A 21,946-nucleotide genomic window follows, 5' to 3' on the forward strand; every position below is an offset into this window, starting at 1 on the left:
GGCAGAGAAGGGGTAGGCTGTCACCAGTCACGTTCATGAGGTTGGTATGGTGGTAGCGTGCTCTGTCAGATGCATCTAAGACCAGCGGGGCCCCAGAAGGCCCAGGACGAGCTGGCCCTGCTCAGACACAAAGCAGCTAAAACTATGGACAACAGTCCTCCCTCCCAGAAACTGGAGACAACTTTGCAAGAGCCGATGTTTGTCTCTTGCTCCTCGTTACTGACAGTGCCTAGGGCGTGTAGCAGGCCAAGGCCAGTGCCTTGGCATCACTGCCAGTCACGCATTAGTAACCAAACAGGGCTAAGGATGAGACACTGCGACGTTTCACATGTGGATTTTTTTTTCTTGGCATCTTTTTTTCCTTTTAGCCTTCACTATGTCAAATACTTTGTCCCCTGCGAAGAAATATCCCAAAATAGATTGGGAAAGGGGTGTGGGAAGCTCAGGGGTGGAGGATGGTGGGTAGGGAGAAGCTTGGAGAGCGAGGGCAGCGGGTGAAAAGACAGTTTGGGGACCACGTCTCATGGGGCTGACTCATGGGGGCTGCAGTGGCAGACGGAGAGCCAGATACCTTGTCTGGAACTGTTAAGTTGGGGGGTTTTCCCAAATGACCCTGTCTTTCCACCGACAGAGCACCCAGGGGACCAGGTTGGATGCTCACAGATTGAGAAGTGGCATTTCCTGACAGCGCTTAAGCACATGTGACAGGGCCACTTTCTCACGCACTACTCTGGTTTGCTAAGAAACCATCAGGTCGATGTATGGTCATGGACTCACTTTCCATGGACAGGATCTGTTGCCCCAGTGGGGCTTCTCAAACCTGACTGCCCATTAAAATTAGGAGAGTTTTATTCTCAGAAAATAAAAAGCTTGTGTACTGAGGTATCCCCCTTTTCCCCCGACCACCTTTAGTTGCCCTTCCAAGAGTAATGAGTATTGCCAGTTCCTTGGTTGTCTTTCCTGAAACAGTTTATGAGTATGCATGCAATTATGTTAAAAAAAACAACACATTTCCATTCTCTTTTACATAAATGGCAGCATACTGTACAAGTATATATGCTGCTCTGTTCCTTTCTTTTCCTAAGAATATCCTGGGCATGATTCCATATCAGTACAGACAGTGGGTCTCAACCATGGGCAATTTTGCTTCCCCCCTCCTCCTGGGTACATTTGGCACTGTCTGGAGACTTCCTTTTGGGATGTCGCAACTCAGAGGGGGGGTTGCGGGGAGTGCTACTGGCATCTAGTGGGTAGGCTCCAAGGATGCTGCCAAACATCCTCCGATGCCCAGGACAGGCCCCCACAGCAAAGAATTGTCCAGCCCCAAATGTCAGCAGTGCCCAGGCTGTGGAATCCTGGTCTACCATAGAGGTGTATAATTTATTCGTGTTTGTCCAGGCCCCACTGATAGACAAATAGGTTCCTTCCAATCTTTACTGTCTAAAACAGCATTGCACACTTTCACACAAGAGCATCCATCTGCAGAATAAACTAGAAGCAGAACTGCCCGGTCAGAGGGTGTTGCCTTTGAAATGTCGCGGTACTGCTAAAGTCCCTGACCTGCCCTCCTTTCTTTTTTAGTTACCAGGGCCCATATAAGAGTAAGCCTGAATGTCCAGCAGTGGGGTCTGAGCATGCATGTGTTTTTAGGCCGTCCACGTTTTGGTACTCAGGGTTGACAATCACTGGCTTAAAACACCTCAACTGTCTTTCTCTAAAGTTCCTGCCGACTCTAGCCCATGACACACTTTTGGTGCCGTAATAGCGAGTCCTTTGTAAATAAAATGTGGGTGAAACCAGAAAGGTATTCTTGCAAGGCTCTTTTCTGAGTCGGGAGATAGTAAAATTCTGCACTAGAAATTTACAAAGGAGAGCATATTTTTCTAAAACTGTTCTAACAGCTGACGATGATTTTAAGACAGAGCAGGCTCCCTAAGTAACAGTGAGATTCATACCTCCTAATGCAAAAACGTGGTAATGAATGTGTGAATCTTGATATTAAATCAGATGTTTATTTTGCATGAAATATCTGACCTATCCTGGGCATGACCTATCCACAGCCATTGACAAAAAAATGCTACATGTCACTCTTGATTATCATGTGAACAGCCTGGTATTTATTCGAAGCCCTCAGAACAAACCAGAGGCAGGATGGAGAAGGAAAAGACCAATCAATTCATCAGAACTAGATATAAACCTTTCATTGATTTCCTGTCATTTTCATTTCACTCACATTCTTTGTCTTTTCAAAGGGCTGGAAGATTGCCAAACCATAATGCCCTAGCCCTGCAACTTTGGTTTTTCACTTTAAATGCCAGCCTCCCATCCAAAAAACGACAAAAGAAAAGGCAGTCAGCATTTGGCTCAAGAATGGAGTGACATTTGTTCAAGAGTAGCTGGTTGCTGACCCAGGTCGCTGTTCACAGACTGGCTTTAGTATTAAGTTTCTGGATGTCCTCGGTGTATTCACTTTTCCACCCCATTTTTATTTCAATTCACCAAACCCTTGCAGTATGGACATAAACGTGGAAAAGATTATAATCTATTTGGCCAGATTCGGGCTCCCAGGAGTCAGAGATCAATGCAAACAATTGTCGGGGATCAGCTCTTTGTGAAACCCTCAAAATGGTCATTTCCAATAGACGAGAGAAAATCAAATTCTGTAGTGCTGAATGAAATGAGAACGGTGGCTCCTTACACACGCCCTTCCGTAAAAGACGCCGGCGAGGACAAAACTGTTTCTCAAGCTTACTAAAGAGCGAGTCCCTAGAACTGTAAGATGAAGAGGAGCACTTCATAGTATCAGCATGCTCAGCTTGAACTTGGGGTCCAGATTGGAAAGAACTTACACCAAACCCCACTACCATCAGGAAGTTGTATTCGGCCTTGAACTTACCCTTTGTATGGAGGCTGCCTCTTCCTTTGGGCTCTGCTGCTGCTGCCTGGCCTCTACTTACTTCTGTCCCTCTTCTCCCTCCCCTTGACCCTGTCATCTCTGAAAGCCCTCTCTCTCTCCCAGTCACTTTCAGGCCACAGCCTGTGTGGCTCTCTTTCCTGCCACCTCTTCCCCCGGCCCCGGTCATGGTCTCGACCCCTTGCCCTCGACTCCCAGTGTCCTTCTCGGGGTCGAGATTGCTCCCTCTTTTCCCTTTTCCCCTCTCTATACTGGTCGTTTTTAACAACGGGCAAATTAATGGGTTTTCGAAAAGGCCGGTCCCGCCCTCCAAACCGCAGTTGCCCAGATTCCTTTTTGCCCCCCAGGCCTCCTCCAAGTCTCCGAGGGATCCACCCTTTCAGAGTCCTTTCCAGTTCGTAGTCCACAAAAATCTCGTGCTGGTCGATGACCAGGCCGTCTGCATCTCGGTAAGCCTTGAGCAGGGAACGTTCCTCCTTGTATTCGATGAAGGCGTAGCCTTTAGAAAAGCCCGTGACCAAGTCCCTCACCAGCCGAAGCTGCCGGATGTCCCCATAGCGGGAAAATACTTCCTTTAACTTCTCCTCTTTGGTCTGCAAGTTCAGTCTCGCCACAAACAGGGTGAGGAGGGGGTCTCCCGTGACACCTTTGTTGGGGGAGTATCGAGCCAACATTGCCCTCCAGACGGCGCGATCGTGGGGTTCTTCGTCGGTGCCATCAATGCTGCCAGCTTTGAGGGGGTCATATTCCTTGGCGATGGGCATCCAGTCGTTCATGTTCTAGGAAGGACCACAGCAAGGGTTTATGTAGCACCGACTATGGCTACTCGTTGAATTCTTAGGACAACCCCAGGAAGTAGGTGCCGTCATTCACCCCTTCTTCAATAGGGAAGGAAGCAGATCCCCAGAAGCTGAGGCCTTCCTGACAGAAAGGGGAGACTATCAAAGCCCAGCAGCGGGGCTCGGAGATGCTCTTACCCACTCCCCCTACCCTCCCTCCCAGGACGAAGCAAAGGGCAACTTAACGCTTGAGTTTGTCACCTGTGTGTGCCATCCAGTTTAGCCACCGGAGGAAACTTAACCACTAGGTACATTAATTGCGGATGGATCAAAATCCAGGCTGGCCTTTTAGAGATTTTAAAAGGTCATAGGAAAACCAGCCTGGGAACTGCTATGGAAAGGGTGTCTTAAAAAACTTTATTACCAAGAATTTCAAACATACCAACGTAAAGATGGCATCACCCTCCATGAATTCCTCACCCGGCTCCAACTATGTCCAACATGTGCCAGTCTTGTTTCATCTGTGCTCCTACTCACGTCCCCAACTCCCGGCTTATTCTAAAGCAAATTCTAGATATTACATCATCCATCTGTTAGCATTTCAGTATGCATAACTAAAATATAAGGGCTTTTTCAAGAACAAAACTACAAGGGAAAAAGGTGCTCTGAACGCAGCATTGTGCCTGTCGGCAAACAGGTAGCAAAACGAAAAGGACAGTGACCCAGCAGCAGGCTCTTTGGTTCAAAAGGAATAAGAGATTTCTTCCCAATTCCCTAGCTGATAATCTATTTATGCCTTGGAGCCTGAGAATTGGTTGCAAGGGTAATTTGAGTTCAGCAAGCACATTGTAGTGTCATGCATTCTGACATAACTTTTTTTTGAAAGAGGGTAGGTAAGTGTAAGTCTGACACATGACAATTGATTCATGTGAAATCTGGAATAATACAGATTATTGATTACCAACATTCCAGACACTGCTGATAATGATGTGACCAATTCTGTAAATCTGTAGAGCCAATGCTGAGCTATGCTACTTAAAAACCAGCGCTCTGCAGACGACTGTATGTGGTAATAATGCTCATCTCTAATGTCTTTCCATGGTATTTGTTAAAATGATATCTGTAACTTTTCCCCTCTTCCTCAGATTTCCCTCAAGGATCTTTTTGCTTTTATTCTTCTTCAGTTATGGGTTATGTAGCCAGAATGATTGTTTTGGGGGTATACTGTGGAATTTCTTTTTCCCCGTAAAAAAGCAAACACCTACAACATAAACTCCAAAGTCAACGGACTCAAGACCTCTGACCCTCTTAGAGTCTCTCACCACATTCCATCACATTCTATTCTGCCCAGAATTGCTCCTCATGCCTCGAATGTACCCTAATTCCCCAGCTCCGTGTCTTTCCTGATACAATTTCCTCTATTGGGAATATTCTTTTCTGCATCCCACAGCTCCATCTGTGGAAATTCTCCTGGCCCTTCCAAACCCAGCTTCCAAGCTTTTCCCTATGAAGCAAATTCATCTCTCCCACAGCTCATGGTACCTCTTCCGTCATACTGGTCACATTTTGCCCAATGCATAGTAAACCCTCTTCAATCTAGTGTCTGCTTCGCTTCATCTCTGGATCCTAGGACACTTCCTGACAAATGCTGAGGAACGGAACCAAATGCAACCAAAATTCACGAAGGTTTTTTGGGCCTAAAATCAGACAAAAAGGACCACTTCATTGAAAAATGAGAGGAAGGACTTTATACTGTCTGCCACCAAACTGTAAGGAGAGGGCATGTATGTCTGTTATTAACAAGCAACTTTGGAGAAGACACCTCTCTGGAATCCCCATCAGTAAAAGGATGATCAACAGTGAGAACTACACAAGATACTGGATACAGTCAGATGATTTCGGTCCCAGTGCTGGTCCGGGCTCTACCTCTAAGGCACTTTGTGTCTTTTCTCTCTCATGGCGGAATTTCTCCACGTGAAAAAAAATATATTACTATGTTGTTTGAATCTCTGCTCTGGTATTCTCTATATCAATTCCATTCTTAGATTCTAGCTTACTTCCTACCTCTATCATATGGTTGCAGGAACGAAACCAGAGACATTAATTATAATTAACTGGTATTGAATATTTAGGAAGCACCAGGCACTGTGTTAATTAAGCATGTAACTCCCCTCACCTTTCAACAATACTAGGAAATAGGTATTACTATTATTGCCATTTCAGATGTGGACGGTGAGATGCGAACAGGTTCTTTTGCCCCAAATCACAAAGCTAAGAAGTAGCCCAGTCTGGGAGTTAGAGCCTAGGGCTTTTCAACTCCAGAGCTTGAGCTCTTAACTATTTCCTTAGATGGCTGTCATAAAATATAAACCTTTGAAGATGGGGATAGGAAAAAGAACGACCAGGATTCTGGGGGTTTGAAGCCCACCGCCCCCCCCCACCCCCAAAGGAGAAAGAACCCCTTCCCCATTCTACAGGAAAACGTCACAAAGATCCATCAAATGAAACTGATACTGTTGTACACAGCCAGAGCTCTGGTGCAAAGCTTGAAAGTTCTTCAAATTAATATCTGGAGAGGAGGGCAGCCTGATGGCTCAGTAGTTAGACCGCGAGCTCCCAACAACAAGGTGACCGGTTCAATTCCCGCGTGGGATCATGGGCTGCGCCCCCTGCAACTAAAGATTGAAAATGGCCACTGGACTTGGAGCGGAGCTGCGCCCTCTACAACCAGACTGAAGGACAATGACTTGGAGCTGATGGGTCCTGGAGAAACACACTGTGCCCCCATATTCCCCAATAATAATACAATTAAATTAAAAAATAAAAACTCTGGAGTACAAAGGGACAAGCATGGAGTTTGTTCCCTCCCTCATCTGCATGCCTCTACCAACATCAAACACCAAGGAAGCTTCACAGCTTCTCATTAATTTTTCTGGGTGTATTTCCTCCACTGCAGCATTACGTTGACATTTCCTACAACAATCTCTGCAGTTTTAGATTCTCATCATTGTTTCAGAAGCAAAGATATGAAAGAAGGATGAATGGTGGGGGTGGGAGGTAGGTGGGCAATTAACCATTAAAGAAAAAGTGTGGAAAGTGAAAAAGGGCACTGGATTGGCCGTCAGAACACCCACGTTTAAGACCGAGTTCTATTTTCAAAATGTAAATCATTCGTGAAATGTAGCTAAATGCCACTTCACGCGGTTTTTGTGAAAATTAGATGAGACAGTGTCTCTGAAAGTGGTTTATAATAATATAAATAAAAATTATTAAGCAAACAAATAAAGCATGTCTCTCCTTACAGAGTCTGCAGGGAAAGACATTCCTGCATTTCCCACCCACGTGGGAAACAAAACTGAAGCCGGGACCCGCAGAGCCCTCTCGAGCATGCGCAGTGGCGCCGTGGACGCCAAGGCGGAAGTCTGGGTGGAAAAGCACGCACCCACAAACCGCCCGCAGCGCCCTCGCCTTGGCCGCCAGCCCCTCACCTTCTGGGTGGCCGCAGAGCAGAAGGGATCTCCTTCTAATCCAGCTATCGATCCCGCTACCCGAAACCGAACCCCAAAAGGTCTCCCACTTTGCCCGGTTTCAACATGGCGGCCCATACTCGAGCGGACACACGGTCCAGGGGGAATTAACGTCGTCCTTGTCGCCAGGTGGGCCCTGCTCCAGCCCCCGCTTCCACTCACCTCAGCAAAGTTCGCGTTCCCTTTCCCACGACACGCGGCGCCCGGCTAGAAGCGATGGAAGATGCTTCGTGCCCGCCGGACCGCACCTTTACGTTGGCGGAAGCAGATTCGCCACGGGCGCTGTTTCCGTTTCTGCTTTTGTTCTGAGAAATTTAATCTCAGGTAGTGAGCCTTCAAGGCGTCTTGTTTCCGAAAGAAGGACATTTCCGTTTTTCTATTTTTTTTCCCCCACGAAGTCTACTGCCAAAGTGAACCCTTGCGTGGAAGGACTATGGAATGTGCGGTTGGCGGTCCGGGCGCCCCAGAATTTCTCTCCCGCGGGAGCTGCCGGCGCAGGGAGGGCGCGTGCTGGGACTCACGGGCCGGTCTCGTTAGAGCTCGGTTTCGGCAGAAATGGCCGGTTCCCGTGAAGTTTGGTGCGTTTTCCTCCCCCCTAGTGTAATAGGTTCGCTTCACACACGAGCAGCACAGTTCTTCCGACCTTGGGGGTTTTGACTTTTACGTCGTGTGGGAACGGGTTGAATGTGGTTTCCTGCGGGGCCGCAAGAGTCTGTGACTTCAGAATTGTCGTGGCGTGGAATTAAGCCCTGGTCACTCGCAGACGGGGAAAGCCTTCACAGGCTCGGCCAAGTGGGAGAGCAAGAAAAGGTTTTATGAAAGGTGGGGCCATGGCCTGGGCTAAAGCTCCCACGGTTGTAGGGGGGGGCTGGGGCGGAGTGTGATGGGGACAGTTGTACCTAACTTCAGGGTAGCTTTTCCTTACGTAGGAAAGGGGTTGTGGGTCAGGCAGGTCCAGGGCTGACAGGCTTCCTGGGGGCTGGTGGTTGGAAGGTGACGTTCTCTCTGGGCGCCAGACTCGGACTCGGCCGTCACAGCCCGGGGCTTTACGTGCCACCCGTGAAAACCGCGAGGGAGTTCGTTGTAAATTGGATTCCAGTGCCGGGGGCGCCTGACGATTAAGAAATTGCTCTTTTCAGGTTAGGATTCTGTTCATTAAACGGATTCACAAGGTGGAGTAGCCTTGAGACAGGGAACAAAACAGAGCTCTTAATCAGCCAGGGGAGAAACAAAGAGGAAAACGGCGGACTATCGGGAGGGAACAAACTGCAAACTAGCCGGGTTTGCTTACAGGTGGCGAGACGGCGAACCATGCAGTGAGTGAAGTGCAAACTAGCTACGTCTAACTACGTTATTGATTTACTGAATTTCCCCCTTACAAGAACATCTGGAAATTTGCATTTTTTCCAAGTCCCTGAATGATTCCTGAAGCGCACGGAAGGACCTTTGCCGTTAGAGTCATGGTTCAGAAGCCCAGATATTAAAACCTGGGTGGGGGAGGGAGAGGAAAGACCCGTGTGGTGAATAAATATTTGTAGCACGGATAGATGTATGCATTCTGATTAAGCTATGTTTCCTTTTTGGTAGGTCAAGATATTCGGGTTGATTACACCTGGTTGTGTCACACCTTGAAATTCGTTGACACAATTGTGCTTTCTTAAATTTGATGATGGCTGTCTTGTGATATTCTTAAGCCACTTATTTCTGACTGATCCTTACAAGTGGGTAGTCTCTGCAGACAAGTGACTTCATTTTCATTCTAATCTTATTCTGGGAAGGTAAGCTTATCTCTAATTACTAAGGATGCATTACCCTTACCTCATCTTTATTGAATCTCTGTTACGTAGTTGAAATGAAGGTTCTAAATGTCAACAGCTTTCTTTATAATACATTTTCTTAAAATATATTAATAAAAATGTATCATTGAGTAAAACCTGAGCAATATCTATAGTTTGTTGCCACGCAGCAGCCTCCCCATCTGTCTCCTTGTACCTGCCCCTAAAGAAAGGAGAGTCTGTGAGACGGATCCTTTCAGGGACATTGCTTCACCTTTGTGCTTGCACCTTATGTCTCCATGTTTGGCCCCAGAAAGATGGCTGGTCAGCCAATGACGAGTAAGATTCCCCACGAGGGGGACAACGATTTGGGGCCCAGTTTTTGAGGCTGCAGCCCCTTGGCCCCGCTTGCACTCTATTCATGGCTACTGTCATTTCTTAACCCTGCACCGCCCTCCTCGCTCCCCACAACCCTCGTCATACAGGACGCAACAATAGTTTAGATTTTTTATGCTTAAATACATATGGAAATAGCAGTGGAATACTAGTCGGCCTTAAAAAAGAAGGAAATTCTGATCATTGCAACAACATGGATGAACCTGGAAGACATCATGCTAGGTGAAGTAAGCCAGACACAAGAGGACAAATACTGTATGATTCGATTTATATGAGGGACCTAGAATAGTCAAATTCATAGAGACAGAAAGTAGAATGGCAGTTACCAGGGACTGGGGTTTTGGGTGGGGAGCAATTATTGTTTGAATGCAGAGGTTCAAATTGGGATGATGAAAAAGTTCTAGAGATGGATGGTGATGGTTATAGAACATGGTGAATGTACTTAATGCCACTGCACTATACACTTAAGAATAGTTAAAATGGTAAAAGTTATGTGTTTTACCACAGTTTAAAAACAGTTTTGTTAAATGTGTGTGTGCACCCCAGTAACAAGCATAGCCTAGTACCTAGATCGTGGCTTCTAGTGTCATTCTCCTAATAGTAACCAGTGCTCCTTGGAGAAATGGCTGATTCTAAGAGTGGGGCAAGAAATACACAAGATGAGTCTGGAGCAACTTGTAATGTTGGAATGTCAGGAAGTGCTAAAAACAGACAAACCCACCAATGACGATTACGGCAAAGGGACAGGAACCAACTGAAGGCTCTCAATGGCCAAAGCAAAACAATTTGAGCAACAAGATAGTGTTAGATTATAACCCAAAATATAAAATAAACATCCATGAGTCTATACTGATAGAAATAGATGATTAAATAAATCATCTGGGTAGACGAGACAAGTCTCCCATGCAGAATTCCAAATAATTCTGGTAGATAACTCCTCTTATGAAGATGAGTGTCACTCTCTACTCCTAAGTGTGGGCTGGGCAGAGTGACTTTCTTCCAAAGAACACAGTATGGAAAAGCGGGGAGAGAGGAGTAGCTTTGCCGTGGAGAAACCCGACGGACACTACCTCAGTCAGGTGGTCAAAGTGAATATCAACATGATGTCGTTACTAATATGCGATGAAAAGGACACTTTACCTCTGTCGTCTTCCTCCACAACTAACAGGTGTCCTCTAGCCACTTGTGGCTGTATAAATTTCAACTTAATCGAAAATTAAAAGCAATTAAAAACTGTTTTTCAGTTGCATCGGCCACATTTTAAGTGTTCGGTAGGCATGGACTTACAGTCACGAGTAGCTACCATATTCGACAATGCAGACACAGGACATTTCCATCACTGTAGAAAGTTCTGTCAGACAACACTGGTCTAGAACAGTGTTGTTCCGTAGAAATAGAATGTTAGCCACATATGTCATCTTAGATTTTATGGTAACCACATAAAAAAAGTGACAAGAAAGTAGTGAAGCTAATTTTGATAATATATTTTGCTCAACTCAATATACCTAAGACAACATTTTTAATGTGGAACCCATGGAAACATCATTGGTGAGGGAGTTCAAGAATAGTCCTTTTGGAAATCCAAATTAGTGGTTGCCTAAGGCTGAAAGGCCTTTATCCTTGAAACTCATCTCAACTTAGACTGGCCACATTTCGGGAGCTTGGTAGTCACATGCTCCTCTAGTAGAGAGTGCAGGTCTAATTTACATCAAACCGTTAGCGGGAGTCATTTCTGGGGGTGATGGGATTATGGAGGAGGACCTCTCATTTTTAATTATATCTACTTAAGTAGCATTTGAAATTTTTTTCCAACGGGCATTGTATTCATGTGTTCCTTTTGTTAGCTGGGTCAGTGGAGCTTCACACCTGGAGTTGGAAAGGAGGAGGAAGCAGGGTTGGACAGGGTCAGGCCAGGATGCGGGTCTGACACCTACGAAAGGAAAGAGGACACAGCAGTATCGTGAAGCAAGTCTCGACGGAGCAGAGACTTGACCAGCCTGATGGGTTGCTCCAGAGCAAAGATTGCCGATTAGACTTGTCCCATGTTGGACCAAAGGCTCCTGGCGTCCCTGCTGTGCTCAGTCATCATCTGAGGGCTCCTGGGAAAAGTGTGTCCTCGGCACGGAGGCTACCTACAGCCACGTCTGATGGACGGTGCTGCGGCTGGAGGCTGTCAGTAAACTGTACCCCTCCAACCTACTGGCAAGTTTTTTTTCTTTTATTTAATTAATTATTTAAAAAATTATTAATAACATAAAATTCATCATCTTAATTATTTCTAAGTGTTAACATATGTTCACCTTTTGTGCAGCCAATCTCCAGAACTTTTTCATCCTGCAAAACTGAAACTGTTCCCGTGAAACCACTCCTCTCCCCCACCTCCCAACCTGGCAATCGTTCTGTCTCTGTGATTGACTCCTCTAGACATTTCATGTAAGTGGAATCATACAGTGCTTGTCCTTTTGTGACTGGCTTCTTTCCCTGAGCATAATGTCCTCAAGGTTCATCCATGTGATAGCATGTGCCAAAATTTCCTTCCTTTCTAAGGCTAAAGCATACTCTATCGTATGGATATATCACATTTGTTTATCCATCATCTGTCCATGGACTCTTGGGCTGTTCCCACCTTTTGGCGACTGTGAATGATGCTGCTACGGGCATTAGCGTGCAGATATCTGAGTGCCTGGGGACACTGAAACTCTGTATCCACTAAATACTAACTCACCTTTCCCCTTCCCTCAGCCCTTGGTAACCACCTTTCTACTTTCTGTTTCTTCAATTTTGATTACTTTAACTACTTCATCTGAATGTACTCATACAGCATTTGCCCTTTTGTGGCTGTCTGGTTACACTTAACATAATGTCCTCAAGGTTCATCCAGGCTGTAGCATGTGACAGGATTTCCTTTTTTAAGGCTGTGTGCCATTCCATTGCATGTATGTCCCCCATTTTCTTTATCTGCTTGTCTATTAATGGGCACTTACGTTGCTTCCACTCATTGGCTACTGTGAATACTGCTGCAGTGAACATGGTTGTACAAATATCTTTTCCAGATTCTGCTTGCAATTCTTTTGGTTATGTACCAGAAGTAGGATTGCTGGGTCATACAGTTGTTCTAGTTTTAATTTTCTGAGAAACTGCCACACTGTTTTCCCCAGCAGCGGCACCATTTTACATTTCCACCAGAAATGCACAAGGGTTCCAGTTTCTCCACCTCTAGATTCTCACCAACCCCTGTTATTTTCTGTTTTTTTTTTCTTTTAATAATTGCCCTCCTAACTAATGGGTGCAAGGTGATATTTCCTTGTAATTTTAATGTGCATTTCTCTAATTAATGATGTGGAACATCTTTTCATATGCTTTTTGGCCTCTTAAAAGGCCATTTGAAAGGCATCACCATGACTGCCACATCTATGTAATTAAAAATTAATTACATACAAAATTAATTATACAAAAAATACTTTCTGAACCAAGCAGAATATGTGGAGGGCAACATGGACTACTTGCTAGAGATTTCTGTAGACGTTTCACACTAACACCATCTTAAAGCTAACACTTAGCATTGGGCACTGAGCTCAACTCATTTCATTCTCTCCTCAGAGCTTGGAGGAGTGTGTTGTTATATTCCAAGGTGGGGCCTGGGCTGTCCCAGATAGGGTGGAGGGCCTTAATTCTTTCCCCACCATAATCTCCTTCAATACTCCCTCTAGCTCACCACCCTGAATCAACGTTTCACCTAAATTAAAAAAAAAAAAGAAAGAAAGAAAAAGTGTACTCTTACACAAACCCGGCCTCAAAACAAGTGCCCTGGGCACCACCCTTCCTGCAAGGAGATTCTTTGATAAAGACCTTTAACTCCAAGAGATGAAGTCACTGGTCCAGGATTGCAGACATTTAAGCCAATCTGGGAAAATCTCCAAAATCCTTGCTGTGTCCAAACAGGATTTAAGGGTAAGAAGACTAGGAAATCATTGAGAGAACAGGAAGAAAGTCATAGTGAGTGTGCCACTCAGGAAACAAATGGTGCCACCGGTACTCAGAAGAGCATCAGATCTACTGTGCTTGATGTACCAAAATAGGGCCACCAGACATTTACTAATTTAACTTTCCTATTGGTGAACTAATTTAGCCCCCAAATATTTAAGGTTCCATTTTTATTAAGTGTGACCCACCCACTTTAGTTTCCCAGTTCTCTTTTTCCTTTGTTTCACCCTGAGTTACTTTGTACTCCTTTTGCAGTCACTTTGGTTTCTACTCAAAGGCAGGGGGAAAAATATGCAGCTGCGTGCCTGTCTTAAGTCTCAGGGGAAGAGTGTTTTTGAAATTATTTTTAAAACTTCATATAATGACAATATCATTGGGACTTTTTAAAAAGCTTTGTGGTAGTCATATTCTATATGTGTTACTGATCCAGCTTTCCAACAAGGAAATGTCTTGTTCTCATATAATTATATGAAACTAGGAAATTTCTTGTATTTCGTCTTTTTGTGATAAAAGTAGTTTATAACAATACCCAACATCTACGGAGCACTTACTACCATGTTTCCCTGAAAATAACACCTAACTGGAACGTAAGCCCTAGCATGATTTTTAATAAGACATCCCCTGAAAATAAGCCCTAATGAGTCTTTTGGAGCAAAACTTAATATAAGACCTGGTCTTATTTTCAGGGAAACATGGTAGGGCTTATTTTCAGGGGATGTCTTATTAAAAATCATACTAGGGCTTATTTTCTGATTATGTCTTACTTTCGGGAAAACACAGTATGTGCCAGACACTGTTGTCAAGAACTTTACAACAATTGTAGGAAGTCAGGTCTATCCTTATCCCCATTTTACAGCTGGGAAAACTGAGCTGAGAGTAGAGGCATAATTTACTTGCCTACCATAACACAGTTTGCAAGTGGCTGAGCCAATCAACATTTGAGCACTTGTGGTCTGATCTAGAACCCATCCTTTTAAACACTATGCCGTCACTCATTGTTTTTCAAACTTTCGTGTGCATCAGAATTACCTAGAGGGCTTGTTAAAACAGATTGCTGGGTTCTGATTCAGTGGGGTCGAGAATTTGCATGTCTAAAAAGTTTCCAGATGATGCCTAAGCTACTGGTCTGAAGAGCACAGTTTAAGTACTTCTACTGTGACTCATAATTGTTTTCATAATTTCCCAATGGAGAGAGAAGGGTCATGATTACCTGCCAACAGATTGTGGAATTGTACAAGGGATCTAAGAGTTAACGATCTAAGATCATTAACACTTCATAATAATAGCCAACACTCCCTGATTTTTATGATGTGCTAAATGCGGGACTAGGCACTTTTCATGCATTATCTGATCTAATCCCCACATCAATCTTGGGGAATACATTTATTTTTCCCAGTTTACACTGAGGAAATGGGGATTTGAAGAGATTGGGGAGATTGGTCCAATTTATGTAGCTGTGAGGTTCAAGTCAAGACTACTTGAACTCGACAGCCCTGTTTACTATGACACTACAGATTCCGCACATAGTAAATGCTAAGTAAGTAAACTTAAATAAATGAACAAAAGAATCTTTTTTATATATCAAAAGCGTAGCTACTCAATGGAAGACGTTTTGACATTCTAAAGGCATGATGTGCTAGGTTTCACTATGTAGCACAGGAATATAAAGCAGGGAGGAAGAAGATATGGTGCTTTACAGGGTAAATTATTGGGGAAATTTCAAGGCAGAAGGAACTTTTGACAAACACAGTGGTGCAGAAGAGATTCATGCCAGCAGTGGTGGCTGGGAATGCTGAAGGTAACAAAAAAAAGAAACTCAGAGACATTAAATTCTTTCTGACAGCATTGCTCTGGGAAGGCTGCTTCCACTTACCAGCACTGAAACATAATTCATATATCATAAAATTAACCCATGTAAAATGTAGAGTTCAGTGGTTTTTAGTATATTCACAATTGTGCAACCATCACCACAATCTAATTTTAGAATGTTTTCATCACCCCAAAAGAAACCCTGTCCACCTTAGCAGTCACTCAGCATCCATCCTCCCCCAGCTCTAGACAACAGCTAATCTACTTTCTGTCTCTACAGAATAGATTTGCTGTTCTGCACATTTCACATATAAATGGAACCATACAATATGGGCCCTTTTGTGACTGGCTTTCTGCACTTAGCAGAATGTTTTCAATGCTCATCCACGTTATAGCGTGTGTCAGTGCTTCATTCCTTAGCTTATTCCCAGCACTTCATCGAGGTATAATTTACCTAAAGGAAACACACAAATATTAAGTGCACAGCTCCACGACTTTTTACCTATGTATATACTCACGTGACCTCTACCAAGATCAAGATATAGCACATTATTATCCCTCCAGGGAACTTCCTTATGCACTTTTTAAAAAAATTTGGTTAAATTCCAGTACACATTAAGATCAAAACCACTATCTTAACCATTTTTAAGTGTACTGTTCAATAGTGTTCAGTATATACACATTATTGTGCAACCAATCTCCAGAACTTTTGCATCTTGCAAAACTGAAACTCTGTAATTTATTAAACAATTGCCCAGGCCCCCAGCCCCTGACAACCACCATTCTACTTTTCTGTTTCTATGAGTTTGGATTCTAGATACCTCATGTAAGTGAAATCATATATTATCTATCTTTTTGTGACTACCTTATTTCATGTAGCGTAATGTTCTCAAGGTTCATCCACGTTGTAGCCTGTGTCAGAATTTCCTTTTTAAAGCTGAATTAATATTACATTATATGTGTCATACCACATTTTGTTTATCCATTCATGCGTGGATGGACATTTGGGTAACTTCCACCTTTTGGCTAGTGGGAATAGTGCTGCTATGAGCACGAGTATGCAAATATCTCTTTGAGACATTCTTTTGGATACATACTCAGAAGTGGAATTGCTGGATCATAAGGTAGTTCTATTTTTAATTTTTTGAGGAACCTCCATACTGTTTTCCATAGTGACTACAGCATTTTACATTCCCACCAGCAGTGCATGAGGGTTCCAGTTATTCCACATCCTTGCCAACGCTTATTTTCATTTTGTGTTTTTAATCCTGATGGCTGTAAGGAGAGATTTCATTGTGGTTTTAATTTGCATTTCCCTAATGATTAGTGATACTGAAAAGCATCATTTCCTGGGCTTATTGGCCACTTGTATATCTTTTTCGGAGAAATGTCTATTTAAGTCCTTTGCCATTATTTTCTATTTTTTCATAACAGCTTTATTGAAATATAATTCACATACCATGTAATTCACCCATTTAAAGTGTACAATTCAAAGATTTGTTTGTCTATTCACAGAATTATCACCATAATCAATTTTAGGACATTTTCTTCATCCCCAAAGGAAACCCCATACTCTTTGGCTATTATACACCAGCCTTATTTTTTTGTTGTGCCTTTCAGCCTAAGGCAACCACTAATCTACTTTCTATCTCTATGGAGTTGCCTGTCTCTATGGATTTTCTGGACATTTCATAGAAATAGAGTCATACAGTATGAGGTTTTCTGTGACTGCTTCTTTGACTTAGCGTAACTTCTCAGTGAAAGTTGTGACAACATGTGTGAAATACTGTCAATGAGGGAAGCTCATTAGAGACTCTGTGCAAAAGGTATTTATTAGGGGTTGGCCATGCAGGCACCCTCTGCCTAGCACGTACAAAAATTCTGGACTCCCAAGAGGAAAGTCAGCATTCACCATAAACCGTGGCATTTGTGCAAACAGTTAAGGCACAGTGAGCTACTCTTACCAGTTGGGGTGATGGTAACCCTCCCCAAATCAAGTTTCCAGAACCTAGCCAGGGACCACTCTTGCAAGCAGCATTTTCAAATGCTAGCATTCTCAGGCCTGCAGTGTTAACTCTTTTCTGCACAAATTTTTATAGGGACTGTGCTGATTCTGTCGATTAATTGGAGAAGTAAGATGGAGGATACTGCCATCTTAACAGCACTAATTATTACAACTGATCAACATGGGGTGTCTTTGCATTGATTTAGGTCTTTCATTCCTCTCAGTGATGTTTTATAGTTTCCCGGGTACAAGTCTTGTACTGCTTTTGTTCAATTTATTTGAGTATTTATTCCTTTTGATGACATTCTAAGTGGAATTGTTTTTCTTAATTCCATTTTCAGATTATTCCCTGCAAGTGTGTACTACAATTGGTTTTTTTGTATTGATCTTGTGTCCCGCAACCTCAAGCTTGTTTATCAGCTCTAATGATTTGTTTTGTGGATTCTTTAGCCTGTTACTATGATGAATTATTACATAGACTGATGTTTTTGAACCAGACTTGCATCCCTGGAATAAAATCCAGTTGGTCAAGGTATGTAATACTTTAATGTGCTAAATTCTATTTGTTAACTTCTTGCTAAGGATTTTGCATCATCTATTTTTACTTTGCCCCACCCCCCTTTTTTTTCTTTAAGGAAGGCACAGCTCACAGTGGCCCATGCGGTGATCAAACCAGCAACTTTGGTGTTATTAGCACCATGCTCTAACCACCTGAGCTAACTGGCCACCCAACTCTGCCCATTTTTTTAATCAGGCTATTTTTATTCTTTTTTTGTTGTTATTACATTGTAGGAGTTCTTTATATATTCTGGATATTAACCCCTTATTTGAAAATATTTTCTCTCACTCTGTAGGTTGCCTTTTCACTCTGTTCATTGTGGTTTTTGATGTACAAGTTTTAAATTTTGATGTAGTTTACCTATTTTGTCTTTTATCTATTTTTTTTCTTTTGTTGCCTGTGCTTTTGAAGAGATCATTGTCAAATCCAATGACACAAAGCTTCTCCTCTATGTTTCTTCTAAGATTTTTAAGAGTTCTAAGGTTTAGGTCTTTGATCCATTTTGACTCATGCTTTTGCGTGTGGGTATCCAATTTTCCAAAACCATTTGTTGAAAAGACTGTCCATTCCCCAATGAATGATCTTGACACACCTGTCGAAAATCATCTGACCGTATATGTGAGGTTTTATTTCTGGGCTCTCTATTCTATTCCTTCATGCTTTTACCGCTGAATGATATTCCATTGTATGATATACCATATTTTATTTATGGTAAGCCTAGTATTTGACTCAGTCTTTAATCACTGGTGTAACGTCTGTAATTTATGGATTACTGAGCCTTTGCCCTGGAGCCTCCCTTCAATCATTAGAACATTGTACCCTCTGAAAATAGTATGTTTTGTTTGCTTTGCTTTTTGTTTGTTTGTTTATCTTTGTCCACTCTCCATTGTGATTTTAGAACTTCAGTGTGGAGAAAATCAGGTCCATCTACAACAGAGAGCTGGCAATCTATCCCTGGGAAGGGCAAGCTCCATTGCTGCGTTTTCTGCCTATGACTATTACGAACCTCTAATCAAACCTGAAGTCATTGGTTTTGTAATCCGCACTGCTAACATTCTCAGTCATACCCTGTGTATCTGTACCTGTAGGGGACTTTCTAATTTTCAAAATAGACTGAATTTGTTGTCGTTTATTATTCCTCCCACCCCAACCCCTGTGTGGAAGTGTCTTACAGGCAAGCTTAATGTTTGTTGGAGGAAAGAAAGAAGAATACCAGCTAACATTTTTTTAGTGCTTCCTAAGTGCTTTTTGTCACACGCATTATCTCATGATTTCCTCTAATATATTATTCGCAGCAATTCTCCCACGTCAATACTGCTATTTACAGGGGGGAAACTGAGGCTCAGGGGAATTAAGTAACTTGGCCAAGGCCACGTTAAGTTTAGGAGCCCAGGAACGAGCAAAGTGCACAGCACAGGGACTCTCCACTTTACGGAGGGTCAGATGCGTCTGGTCCTGACGACAAATTGGCCTGGGAGCTCCGCGCATCTTCCTTCACAGAGCTCCCTCCACGTGCATTGCACAGCCTAAGGTTTGAAAGCTCGCGTGTAGAAAGGAAAAAGTTGTGTGCTTTTTATTCTCCCGGACTCGCGTGGGAAATTCCGCCCTCGTCTCCATGGAAATCGGCGTCGGTCGCGGCTGCCGTTAAGGGCGGGGCTCGCGGCCGCAGCTCCTCCTCCGGTTTGCAAAAGTTCCCAGGCGGGGAGCAGTCACTGTCACCCCGTCACCTCTCCTTTCCTCTTTTCGGCTGCCTTCCCTTTCCGTTGTTCTTCCGTGCCCCAAACCACATCCTGGAGGCCGCTCTTCTGCACCGTCCTCAGTGGCCCGCGCACCCGGCGTCGGGGCGGGAGAGCAGCGCCGCGCGGCCTCCCTCCCCCCGCCCTCCGGCCCACCCCTCCGCTGCGCTGATTGGCGGCTCCTGGGCCATCCCCCAGCCGAGGGCAGGCAGGGTCCTCCGCCCAGCCGAAAGTTTTCCGAGTCGGGAGGAAGTTGGACCTTTGGAGACTCCTAGACAGCGGCTCCCGAGGCTGCAGGGGTCTGGGCGGCCATGGAAGAGCCCCCTTTGCGAGAGGAGGAAGGGGAGGAAGACGAAGAGGAGGGTGACGAGGCTGGGCCCGAGGGGGCTCTGAGGAAGAGCCCCTTCCAGCTGACCGTGGAGGACGTGTATGACATCTCCTACGTGGTGGGCCGCGAGCTGATGGCCCTGGGCAGCGACCCGCGGGTGACACAGCTGCAGTTCAAAATTGTCCGCGTCCTGGAGATGCTGGAGACGCTGGTGAATGAGGGCAACCTCGCTGTGGAGGAGCTGAGAATGGAGCGGGACAACCTCAGGAAGGAGGTGGAGAGGCTGCGGGGAGAGGGCTCCGCGGCCACCCGCGAGGTGAGTGCGGGACGAGGGGGGCTCGGCCCGGAGCAGCCTGAGATGCGTGGGGGAGCGCCCACGGGCAGGGAGGCCCCTGTCCTCTATCCAACATAGAGCCCCTCGAAACAAATAACTGCAAGAATTCAGTTGTCAGAGTGCAAGCACTACGACAGTTAATATTTATTGAGCATTTACTAGGTGCTGGGACACGTACTGAGTATGTTCTAAATCAGTGCCTTCCAGCGTGTTTGAGCATAAGCTAGAGCATGGTTCTCAAGCTTTGCCATGCATCACAATCACTTGGAATGTTCGTTACTACACAGATTTCCTGGCCTCAGCTCCAGAGTTTCCGGTTCACTAGGTCTGGACCGGGACCTGAGAATGTGTGTTTCTAACAGTTTCCCAGGTGAGGCTGATGCTATTGGTCCAGGCATCACACTTGGAGAATCTTTGACCTCGATTAAGAAATGAAACTTTGCTGAAGAGGAATTAGTGTTTGTGACCTCAAAAAGACACATGTAAGAATAATCAGAGCGGGCTGTATTCATAATTGTGCCAAACTGGAAACAATCCAAATGCAACAGAGGAATGGATGGATTGTTACATTTGTGGTATACAGTGGAATACTACACAGCTATGAAAAAGGACACAACTGAATGTATGACTTGCACAGGTGTTACATTGCGAGACAGAAGGCAGGCACAAAAGAGCCTACTGTGGGTTAAACTCAAGAACAGGCAAAACCAGCTTTACTTGCAGAAGACAGACTGATGGAACCCCACGAAGGGGACAGTGGGAGGAAGCAGGAGGGAAATTTATAGTAGTTATCTGGGTGTATACATATGGTAAAAATCACCAAGCTATAAACTCCAAATTAGTACATTTTAGTGTAGATATGTTGTACCTCCCTTTTATAAAATTACATTTCAAGAATCAGTGTACCCCAGCTCTCACCCTTACTAAACATGATGCACAGACATACTTTCCTATTCTATTTTTATGAGTTTTTAAATTCTTGATGCAACTCACTAAACTAACATCATGACTCTGTAGTTGGTCTCCAGCCACAGTTAAAAAAAAAAAAATGTGTCCTAAAGCGGACTCTCTCATTTAATCTTCACACTATATTATACCCGTTTTACTGAAACGGAGGCACAGAACAGTTAGGTAATTGGACTTAGGTAAAAGAACTTAGAGCAAGTAAGAAGTAGAGGCGGGATTTGAGCTCAGAGATACTAGTCTTAACCATGCCATTATAAAATAGCCCTTTGACTTTACTTGTTATTCTAACATCTGAAGAGTGTACTGTGCCCGGCTCTGGGGCTATGGAAGTAAGCCAGGCAAGGTCCCTCCCTGCCTTCTAGCGAGAGAGGTAAGACACACAGCCTTGAATGCAAGATTACAAACTGAGGCGCGCGCCATGAAAGCCCAGCAGGAACAGGGCGCCGAAATTCACCGGGAAGACTGAAGGTTCTGGTAGCTTCCCTGGTGCACTTGTATTTCATCTGCACATTAGTCATGGTGACTTGTATATTTGCAGTTAATGTATCCATCATATGAGATGGTTGAATGTCTTGATGAGCAAAGGAGCCTGGCTTTTGAGACTCAAGGGCAGTTCAGTGACTTGCCCAGGATCACTTAGCTTACATCACGTGCTCTTTTCCTGTTGTCTCCAACTCCAGGCACAGGCTACGGAGGAAGCCCCACGTGGACCACGAACAGTGTGATGTGTGCAGGGGTTGGTCATTTCCTGTGTGGGGCACAGTGGACAGGCTTCACCAGCCAGCACATGAGATGGAACATTTGCCTCCCAAGCTGCAGTCTTAAGAATGGGGG

At 44.3% G+C, this 21,946-nt stretch overlaps 2 protein-coding genes and 1 long non-coding RNA gene across 7 annotated transcripts in view; 2 read left to right on the forward strand and 1 right to left on the reverse strand.

The window, feature by feature from the left end:
* Positions 1-347: 347 nt before the first annotated feature.
* Positions 348-7,891, reverse strand: SNRNP35 (small nuclear ribonucleoprotein U11/U12 subunit 35). Of its 2 annotated transcripts, none has more exons than XM_081037248.1 (2): positions 7,383-7,891; positions 348-3,693 (listed from the first exon to the last, which is right to left on the reverse strand). In XM_081037248.1, exon 2 carries the CDS (start codon positions 3,688-3,690, stop codon positions 2,950-2,952), a length of 741 nt encoding a protein of 246 aa, XP_080893374.1. In that variant the 5' UTR covers positions 3,691-3,693; positions 7,383-7,891; the 3' UTR covers positions 348-2,949. The 2 variants fall into 2 exon arrangements, with proteins under 2 accessions (XP_080893374.1, XP_080893373.1); XM_081037247.1 differs by lacking the exon at positions 7,383-7,891 and adding an exon at positions 4,136-5,055 and having other exon boundaries at positions 956-3,693.
* On the forward strand, positions 7,697-17,721 carry LOC308492375. Its single transcript, XR_013992504.1, has 6 exons — positions 7,697-8,042; positions 8,808-8,998; positions 11,236-11,593; positions 11,703-11,824; positions 13,102-13,342; positions 17,531-17,721. It is a non-coding gene; the product is annotated as an uncharacterized lncRNA (long non-coding RNA).
* A 925-nt stretch (positions 17,722-18,646) lies between these two features.
* The window catches only part of RILPL2 (Rab interacting lysosomal protein like 2), a 29,130-nt gene continuing 25,830 nt past the window's right edge, over positions 18,647-21,946 (forward strand). For 3 of the 4 annotated variants that reach the window (XR_013992502.1, XR_013992503.1, XM_081037249.1), the window contains exon 1: positions 19,702-20,128. Coding sequence is in view for 2 of the 4 variants with exons in the window: in XM_081037249.1 (XP_080893375.1) it covers positions 19,796-20,128 (333 nt within the window). In the remaining 2 variants the exon portion in view is untranslated. Of the gene's footprint in view, positions 20,129-21,946 lie in introns of all 4 variants that reach the window. The other variant, XM_081037250.1, reaches the window with a different exon arrangement.

This window comes from Rhinolophus hipposideros, assembly GCF_964194185.1.
Source record: "Rhinolophus hipposideros genome assembly, chromosome: 24".
Lineage (NCBI taxonomy): Eukaryota > Metazoa > Chordata > Mammalia > Chiroptera > Rhinolophidae > Rhinolophus > Rhinolophus hipposideros.

Coding starts and splice junctions, on each gene's coding strand:
- SNRNP35 (XM_081037247.1), bottom strand. CDS start 4,162: ATGGAGGGTGATGCCATCTTTACGTTG. Junction 3,694..4,135: donor GTGATGCCATCTTTACGTTG/GTATGTTTGAAA, acceptor GGTCCTTCCTAG/AACATGAACGACTGGATGCC.